Here is a 10,367-nt window from a genome sequence, read left to right on the forward strand (position 1 = left end):
ACATGCCCGCTTTGGTTCCATGTACTACCTTTTGAGTGGTGCAACCACTCCAAGGAACAGCAATGTCCGTGTTCACCTATGTGACTATGTGTGTGACTCATGTGTGACTCATGAGTACCAGTAGGGGCGCTGTCGTGCCAAAAACAGAGAGAAGGAGATAGTGCTGCACTGTTGCCTGCTAATGAGAGAGAGAGAGAGAGGGGGGTGGGGGGTGTGGCAGTGGAAGGGGGGGAGTTGCACTCAGTTCACACGGGTGTGATTTTATTTGTCCGACAGCCGACAGGCTTCTTTTGTTTAAAGCGGGAAATTTGGTATATAGTCTTTTTTATTGGCCTAAAAAATTGTCTATATACATACATTCATGAATCCACTTGCTGACCGGCTGTTAGTAATCTTTTTTATAGGGGTTTCTTGTGACCCTACCATTAACATCCTATGGCTGGCAAAAATGTCAAATTTGACTTTTGCTTAAGTAGCATGTGACATGTCAAACTAGGGGTTTTTCATGATTCTGAATCCATTCCATTCCAAGCATTAGTTTTGCACAAAATACACTCCGCTAAAAGCAGCCATAGCCACTTGCCCAAATGTGCCCAAAATGTGCTGACCTCATCACATTTGTCATTATGTCTATGGCCGTTTGTGTATTTTGTGCAAAACTAATGCTTGGAATGGATTCAGAATAATGAAAACCCCCATAGTTTGACATGTCACATGCTACTTAAAGCAAAAGGAAAGTTTGTCAAGTTTTGTCATTTTTGCCTGCCATATGATGTTAATGGTAGGGTCACAAGAAACCCCTATAAAATAAATTGCCCAATACTAACAGACTATAGGCCTATACCAAATTTCCCACCCGTCCACCTCGGCTGCCGGACTATTTGGTTCCAGTTCCGAACCAACTTTATGGGATCTGAATCAATTCATTTGGTTCAAAATTAGGTGGGGAAAAAAGACCTTAGCAACAGTGAGAAACTGTCATGGAGTTGGAATTCAACAGTAGCACACAGACTTCAATCACCCAGCTTTGCTGTGAGAGAATGTGGAACATTCCTCGCTAGCATCAAACAGATGTTCATAACCTCATACCATCTGTGTGTGTGTGTGTGTGTGTGTGTGTGTGTGTGTGCGTGCGTGCGTGCGTGCGTGCGTGCGTGCGTGCGTGCGTGCGTGCGTGCGTGCGTGCGTGCGTGCATATGACAGCTTGTCACAAAACAATAAGACACATTAAGACTAAAAAGAAAACATTAAGACTGATAATGATGATTCATATGGATACTTAAGCCATAGGCGCACACGTGACGTCACAATATATTGTCAGCTCTGTAAAGGACGGGAGAACATGAAAATCTTATATGGGTAAAAGTAAATATAATTTTACAAAGTGACAACAGTAATAATTAATAATCAGTTCACATGAGTAAAAGTAAATATAATTTTACAAAGTGACTCCAGTAATAATTCATACTCATTTCACATGAGTTCTTACTCATGTGAAATGATTATGAATCATATATTTTTACAAAGTGACTCCAGTGAATTTCATAAGCATCACTTATAGTATAATAGCTCACATTAAATGTACCCAGTATCAAAAGCGCTTTTCATAGTAAACAGCTAAACACAAATATTTAGAATCTACTTAACCACTTCCACCCTGGTGTCACTATTTTGGACACGCCATTATAGGTGAAAATTGTCACATATTTTGCTGTACATTACCTAGGGCTGAGGTGGTTAAGTACTGTAACAAAGCCATCTAAGGATCTACGGACATTTGGAGACAGACAGACAGACAGACTCTTCATGTGTCTCTTCATGTTTTGATACCCTATTTGCCTGTCCCTTTGACCGTGACTTTGGAGAAGAACGGCAGGCTGTGATTGGTGGAGGAGAGCGATGGGCGGACCTCCTCCACACTGAGTTTGATTGATCTGAGGTCGGCGGAGGACAGGGTGCTTTTGACGGACAGGAGTGCCGACACGTGACGAGCACTGCAATAATAAACAAGACAATGATACATACTTAGATAGCATTTTATGTAGACATAGCACTCTATAGTGTTTACTCATAGCAAGGGACGTCGGACTGGTGGGACACAATTACTAGGGCCCCAGGGTGTAACCTGACTCCGCCAGATTGCGGCAGTATTGAGTTCACAAGTTCCCTCCTCCTGCCTGCATCTGGGCTCTCTCAAGCAGAAACGATAAACCGGAAGCAGCTGGACAAAAATGATGATATCTCCATAATAATTTCGAGTTGTAGTCTTGTTAGGTTGTGTTTACATTTGCACTGTGGCAGCGCTTCAATACGTCATCAGTATCGCGTTGATCCCACCTCTAGTGGCCACATATCTCTCCGGTCAGAAATGGCTCGGAGTACATTGTCTCTGCCCGAGAGGGACCAGATGGGAGCAGGAGGAGGAACTCACTGCTGCCACCAGCTAGCGGAGTCAGATTACCCAGAGAGGGGGGGGGGCATCAACAGCCTGGATTAAAAAAAAGAAAAGAAAAAATGTGCGTGTTGTCCCAAGGCCCAGAATTTGGTGCTACAACCCCTGCTCATAGCCTCACTGTACAGATATTCTACAGTCAGACAGATGCTAGGTTCGTAGCTTGCTTATGATTCTTGATGACTATGTCTATGTCTATGTCTTGATGACTATGTGTTTTGATGTATTACCTTGTGTTGTTCTTGCTTACTGTAAATCACCCTGGTGTCTGCTAAATGCCTAAATTGTAAATTGTATAATTGTATGGTAACCATATCTCCCAAAATGCCTTGCAGTAAGTCAGGATACAATAATACACAATACGATACGTAGCTTGCAGAGTTAGTTCAGTCAGATATACTTGAGGGGTTAATACGCTGCATTACTATGCGAGTGTGTACAGCTGTTTGCAAGACCCACATGTCATACGTTGATGTGGCTGATCAATTGGGCGAGGTATTTAAGATAACCTAAGACTGAATTCTTCCTGCTTTAGTTCTGCATATGGTTCCTGGTTATTATGCGCTGTTTGCTCCCACCGCCACCCCAGCACCACCGGTGGGCTCTGCTATTTCTGTTCCCCATGGGGGGGTTGTTATTGTATATCTATCTAGTACTTGGTTTAGACTAGTCATTGGTTAGACATGGGTTAAGGTTAGGTTTAGATGTGCTGCCCCGTGGGAGGTTAGGTTTAGGGTGTGGGTTTGAGATAGGTTGTAGTTGTAGGACTAATGACTGGTCTAACCAATGACTAGTCTAAACCAAATACTGTCTAAACTAAGTACTGCACCACCTGTGTAATTGTGCCGAGCAGGGAGAAAATGTAGCAGAGCCGAACGCCAAGATAATATATCCATTCAATGTATGAATGTATTCTCATTCTATAATAAAATATTTGTTCAATCTCTCAGAGTCGTGAGTTATCTGATTAGATTACTGCAATGCACTTTATTCAGGTATCAGTAAACAGAACATTTACACAGTCTACAACTGATACAAAATGCAGCTGCTAGACTACTGACGCGCACAAAGATAAGTGAGCACATTACACCTGTCCTTGCGGCACTCCATTGGTTACCTGTAAGTTTTAGAATAGATTTTAAGATTTTATTACTTGTTTTTAAAGCTCTAAATGGTCTGGCACCTGCTTACATTCGTAATCTTTTAACTCCCTACAAACCTGGCCGCTGCCTGAGATCATCCAGTTTAACCCTATTAAAGGTTCCAAAATCTCGCCTTATCACAAAAGGCGACCGGGCCTTTGCTGTACGGGCCCCTCGGCTGGGGAACTCACTGCCTGAGGATCTCAGGCTGGCAAACTCAGTATCCTCTTTTAAATCACGGTTAAAAACTCACCTTTATTGCACATCCTTTTTATGAAATGTTTTAATTGTGTTTATTTTTTACTGCTATTATTATCTGTAAAGCACTTAAACTTGTTTTTGGAAAGGTGCTATATAAATAAAGTTATTATTATTATTATTATTATATTAACCTGCGGGCCGCATTAGGTGAAGGTGGGAGCTACATGTGGCCCTCAGGCCGCCAGTTGATACTAACCTGAGGGCCGCATTAGGTGAAGGTGTGGGCCACATGTGGCCCCCAGCCTACAGTTGATATTAACCTGCGGGCCTTTTCTTTTTCTAGTTTGAACCTTTTAACCTTTTAACTAGTTCTCTATTAAAATAGTTTTTACTTCTTTCTGTACAGCGCCCCCGGTGTAGAGGGATGGTATGACAGACTGGTATAAACAGTGCCCCCAGTGGGGAGGGATGGTATGACAGACTGACTGGTATAAACAGCGCCCCCAGTGTGGAGGGATGGTATGACAGACTGACTGGTATAAACAGCATCCCCAGTGGGGAGGGATGGTATAAACAGCACCCCCAGTGTAGAGGGATGGTATAAACAGCGCCCCCAGTGTAGAGGGATGGTATAAACAGCGCCCCCAGTGTAGAGGGATGGTATAAACATCCCTCAACTGTAGGCTGGGGGCCACATGTGGCCCCCAGCCTACAGTTGATATTAACCTGCGGGCTGCATTAAGTGAAGGTGGGGGCCACATGTGGCCCTCAGGCCGCCAGTAGCCCATGTATGGGATAGGGGATACATTAAAAAAATAAAATAAAATCTTCTCCCTCAGTGGTTGTGGCCCTAAGCGACCGCTTATACTGCTTATGCCTAGAACCGGCCCTGAAACCAACAGACAACTACACAACCCTTTGTCACTCACTGATACAGGTACAGTGACATTATCATGATGGCAGAATGGCAGCACGCCATTTTTTTTTTTTTTTTTTTTAAATCATGGCGGCCCCCTACAGTCGCGGCCCACCGGGAAAATGCCCGGTATGACCTGTGGCCAGTCCAGCCCTGCTGCACCTGTGTAATTGTGCCGAGCAGGGAGAAAATGTAGCAGAGCCGAACGCCAAGATAATATATCCATTCAATGTATGAATGTATTCTCATTCTATAATAAAATATTTGTTCAATCTCTCAGAGTCGTGAGTTATCTGACCGAACATGCCATAATGCCAGCCGATTTGACCGTTATCATACCATCTTATGGGCCCAGTATGTCCCGTTATCATACCATCTTATGGGGCCAGTATGGCCATACTGGCATACTCACCATAGCCTGGTCAAGGTTTCCCCCTGGTGGACGTGTCATTTCCAACTATTGTCGGTGCATGGAAACTAGGGGCTACTAATACTATTCTCTGCCTATCGGGACGTAACTCGGACGGCGCTGAGTCGGGTCTGGTGGCCTTCGCAACGCTCGGCACGGCGACTCGCTCGGAGCGCCTCGCTCGGCGGTGCCTCACGTAGCTCAAGGCCACCAGACACGGCGCGCCTCCGTCAGGACATCAGTGATAATGACAATCGCTGATAATGACATACTGAAACAGTGAGTATGCCAGTATGGCCATACTGGGCCCATAAGATGGTATGATAACGGCCATACTGGCCCCATTCAATGGTATGATACCAGTGGAATGGGGTGATAATGCCTTGCAGTCTGCCTTGCAGACAGACCTGTGAAGAAAGACAGACAGACAGACCTGAGGTCAGGGTAGTCTCTGGCCAGCGTTGCGACCTCCAGCTGTATACTTCCTGGATCCTGGAGTCTGATGACCTCTGCCAACCTGGACAGGACCGCGGACACACCTGTCTCTCTGGAGCCCTGGGGACGGACGGACGGACGGACGGACGGACAGACATGCTTCGAATGTTATCAACCCATATCAGCCAGTAGCTAGGTTACTTATCAAGACAATGCAATAGAGCACCGAAGTCTGACGTCACTTTCAGTAGAGGGCACCAACACACAGGTTTATAGGTTTTTTATTTGTATTGAAATCTCCATAGGGCGATTTTATGTCGCTTCATAAGAACTGTGTTTGAAAAATAAACCGACCACCCCGGCGTTTCTGTCAGGGGAGTGGCTGTGCGTCGTTAATGATGTCCATTCATATTTGATACAGCCAGTTTCTAGAGAAAATGGAATTAATGTGACCGCAAAAGCCTTGAAAATACATATGAATGCAATGTCGCTGAGCATATACGTCACGCCCAGCTGACAACATATTGCGTTCCTGAGATTCCTCGTTGACGTAAGCTCAGCTGGTGGTGACTCGACTCGTACTAACCATGATACATTATATATCAATAAAATAAAAATAAAAATAAACGTAATTAACGTTCAGTTTCTGTTGTGCGACGGGCTGCGGGCAGAAGCAGCCTACCCGGAAATGTAGTCTCTGGGTTGTTTGGCTCGTTTCTAACGCTTATTTTGTTACTCTTTGGGTATATTTGTACATTTCCACCTTCAGTCGATGCTTCATATCCATATGAGTGAAAAGGCCGGGGTGGTCGGTTTATTTTTCAAACACAGTTCTTATATGAAGCAACATAAAATCGCCCTATGGAGATTTCAATACAAATAAAAAACCTATAAACCTGTGTGTTGGTGCCCTCTACTGAAAGTGACGTCAGGACTTCGGTGCTCTATGGAGCCTACAGCCAGCAGCCAGCTGGCTGCGATTAGGAAACGCGGAAGAGAAATCACTGGCGCCGTAATGCACCCTTACTGGTGTGTAACTCTGAGTGTACAAATGGAACCAAATGGACCCTTACGGGTGTGTGACTCTTGAGAGTGTAGAAATGGAACCAAATGGACTCTTACGAGTGTGTGACTCGGATGGAGCTCGTTAATTTTTATTGATAACGATCACCTTATCAATATCGAGCCGGGTTCTTATCGAGCCCACTATTGAGCATTTTCTATTATTTTGTGGAAAGACAGGAGACAATAAATTCTGAAAAGAATCAGTATCTTTTACTAGGGCCTTCAAATACAGTACATTTCTAACAGGCAATTGACCTTTTTACCAATAAAATAATATTAAAGATGGAGTGCCACAATTTTTGTATTTTTTCAGTTTTTCATGTGTCTATGAGGTGACGGTACTTCATTAGACACCCTGGAGTCATTTTTATGTGCAATGGTGTATTAACTTTGTATTTAGGGTTTCTTCCTGGAGGCTGAACCCTTGACAGTCAAACGGGCCAATGAAATAAACAGTAATATAGTGACTCCACACTATCAGCTCCTCCCCTAACCCCTCCCCCTTTATCATACAACTACAGCTGTGGGTGCGGCTTCAGTTCAGGTGGATCACCACCCATCACCACCCACCAGGCAAACCAGGCATACTTAATGAACTGGTGGGCGTGTCCACATAAAAGCATGATTTTAACAAATACTGTACACTTTTTGGAAAAAGTTCTTCCCCCATATATTATAATAATACCTGATGATCATGTTTTAGGGTGGAAAAAAATCGTGGCACTCCATCTTTAAAGAAACTGTTAAACTTCAAAGTGTTATTTTGTTTACCCTGGCAGCGCTAGTTGGTAGGTATGAATACACTTTTAGATCGACATGTTTGTGCCAGCATGGATGATTACATTTATGTCTTGATCGCCTCTTGCCATGATTGTTTGAACATGACCTCATGTGCCGCTATGCAAGATAACAGGCTTGATAAGCCCAAAACGTATTGATAACGGGTACTCAATAAGCTTGTTATCGGATTTTATCGGGTATCGGTTATCGAGCTCCATACCTACTCTTGAGAGTGTAGAAATGGAACCAAATGGACCCTTACAGGTGTATGACTCTGAGAGTGTAGAAATGGTGTACACATGGCACGCACACACACAATTTAGACCTTACAGGTCTAAACACACAATTTAGAGCTTACAGGTCTAAATTGTGTGCGTGCATGTGTGTCTGTGCGTGCATGCGGGCATGTGCGGGGATGCACACGCAGATCTGACATACCAAAGATCTGACATGCGGAAACAGCGGTCGGACATGCGCTGCTCCGTGCTTGCGGTTAGGTGATAGTTTGAGGTAGGTGCGAGCGAGCGTGTGTGTGTGTGTGTGTGCGTGTGTGTGTGTGCGTGTGTGTGCGTGCGTGCGTGCGTGCGTGCGTGCGTGCGTGCGTGCGTGCGTGCGTGCGTGCGTGCGTGCGTGCGTCACCTGATCAGTGAAGTAGAGGTCGAGGTTGTGGGCGTCGTCGAGCATCAGCCTGGCGGCCGTTTCCTGTTCCTGTCTGCTCTTCATCCTCAACTTCCTCTTCATCATCCTCCTCACGTACTCCACTGAGACCGCCGAGTGAAGGCGGGACACTAAGACCTGCACGCACGCACGCACGCACGCACGCACGCACACACGCACACACGCACACACACACACACACACACACACACATATCAAGAAAGGGACAGACAGACAGACAGACAGACAGACAGACAGACAGACAGACAGACAGACAGACAGACAGAGGGTCTCACCTCCATACAGGTGGGTTTGATGTCAGAGAGGTGAGACAGGTGTTCATGCAGAAGGCTCAGCAGTCCGTCCACGACCTTCTCTCCGTCCTGCATCCAACCCTGGGTCCACAGCTGTCTGTACCACACCTGCACGCACGCACGCACGCACGCACGCACACGCAGACGCACACGCACACACACAGTCATTGACCTCACAAGTCGACTCGATTCGACAAGGGTTTCCACATATTATACAGACTACAGAATAATACTGGTCCAAGCACAGAGCCCTGTGGGACTCCGGAGGCAGCAACTAAAAAACATTGCGTGGATGCACCTGGGACATATCCTCAGTGATGTATCCCAAGGTCATCGGGGTTTCGGGTCTCTCGAACATCACACCCCTCACAGGGGCGCCTAACTTTGTTTCCAGGTGGGGGAGCACAGATTTGGACTCATGCGCGTAAAAGTGGCTTTTACTTTCCCTCTCCACACGCAAGTTATATGAACAAACTGACAAAATGCATCATAAAAAGGCATAGGCCTATTTAGGCTACAAATGACATTGGCATTAAACCCCAAATGTGCTCTTGCGCTCCGGGGTGGTTAATTCCCTCATCATGGCATTTACTGTATATCCAACGTGAGTTACGTGTCCAGAATGTCATTATGTAGGCTACATGAGATGGACACTGCTGCTTGTGCTGCTGCTGCTGCTGCTGTTGTTGTTTTTATTATTGTCCTCCGACGACAACGGACTCAACGTTAGCACTCGTTCCCTGCTGAACACTGCTGCTGGTGCTCATGAAGGCCAAGGGTTCATGAACTAGACTTGATTTGGGCTTGGACCCACCAAATAAATCACTCATTCTCTTCTGAGCCATGTTGACAACAACAACACACACATTCAGGCTGACCGGAGAAATTCAAATCCGTGCGCCCCGTGCGTAAAGGTAACCGGAAATAGCGTCAGCAGCAGAGCAGTAGCCTCGGAAACCCAGACGTTTTTATTTCCAGGGAGAAAAAGCAGAGCAGAGACGATGATACAAAAAACCCCCCAAAAAAGTCACACAAATGTAGTTTAAGAATACTATTTATTTTATCCTCCAACCAGTCCACTTTTTATTTATATAAATAATAACGTGACATTATATCTTTTTTTAAATTTCCTTTTTTTTTGGTAGGCTACTGCACATTCATGTCATGAATAATAATTTAAGAAATCATAGCAGATTATATGAGTAAAAAAAAAAGGATCTCAATTCCACAGCTGTGGAAAAAACTTCCAGCTGTAGTACAGTCATGGCCGGCCTGTAGATGGCCACAAAAAAAAAGAAAAAGCTTATTCTGGTATTTCACACAGGTGTTGCCAAATAACTAATTAACTTGCCAGTCAGATGCGGATGCGCATATGACATATCTAGGTCATATCAATTTAATCAGCAGAGCAGTGCTGCTTCTCTCTCTGAGTCTGCACACACTGACTGACCAGCTAAAATGTACTTTAAAGTGGGGTCGCAATGCGACAGTTCATTTTAATCTGGTGTCGCAGCTGCTCCGTTTGCTCCATGGCTCAGGCGTGCCTGACCCCTCACTCAGGCGACCCAGCCGGGGTGATCAAGTCCCGACTTACGTCCCAGTAGCTACCCACGATCAGTCTCATTAGGGAAAGATCACAGGGGACACAGGCTGGGGCGCTAACTGTAACTGCTCACCTAGGGCAGGGGTTCTCAACGTTTTTGGCCGGGGACCCCCGGAAATGCTTTGGCAATGTCTCGGGACCCCCGCCCCGCCCCCTCCCGACCCCCAATATAAATTGACTGCTACAATAACCTTAAACCATTTTGGGCGGGAACCCCTTTTGGTGTTTTAAGCATTGTTATAATTTAGCTATTGAAAAATAGCAGATCTACAAGCTCGTAGCGCGCCACCGAGTGGCGCGCTACGAGCTTGTAGGTCTGCTATTTTTGAAAAACCGTGAAAATATATATATATATATATATTTTTTTTTTTGAAAATAATTTGGGGACCCCCT

At 45.2% G+C, this 10,367-nt stretch overlaps 1 protein-coding gene across 1 annotated transcript in view; it reads right to left on the reverse strand.

The window, feature by feature from the left end:
• Positions 1–1,413: 1,413 nt before the first annotated feature.
• tnfaip2a (tumor necrosis factor, alpha-induced protein 2a) overlaps positions 1,414–10,367 on the reverse strand; it is a gene marked incomplete at its 5' end in the record, with an annotated part of 29,404 nt that continues 20,450 nt past the window's right edge. Inside the window, 4 exons of the mRNA XM_079526429.1 lie at positions 1,414–1,994; positions 5,554–5,675; positions 8,040–8,195; positions 8,354–8,479. Coding sequence (XP_079382555.1) covers positions 1,832–1,994; positions 5,554–5,675; positions 8,040–8,195; positions 8,354–8,479 — 567 coding nt within the window. The 3' untranslated portion in view covers positions 1,414–1,831. The remainder of the gene's footprint in view (positions 1,995–5,553; positions 5,676–8,039; positions 8,196–8,353; positions 8,480–10,367) is intronic.

The sequence above is a fragment of the Electrona antarctica genome (assembly GCF_951216825.1).
Source record: "Electrona antarctica genome assembly, chromosome: 17".
In the NCBI taxonomy this organism is placed as follows: Eukaryota; Metazoa; Chordata; class Actinopteri; order Myctophiformes; family Myctophidae; genus Electrona; species Electrona antarctica.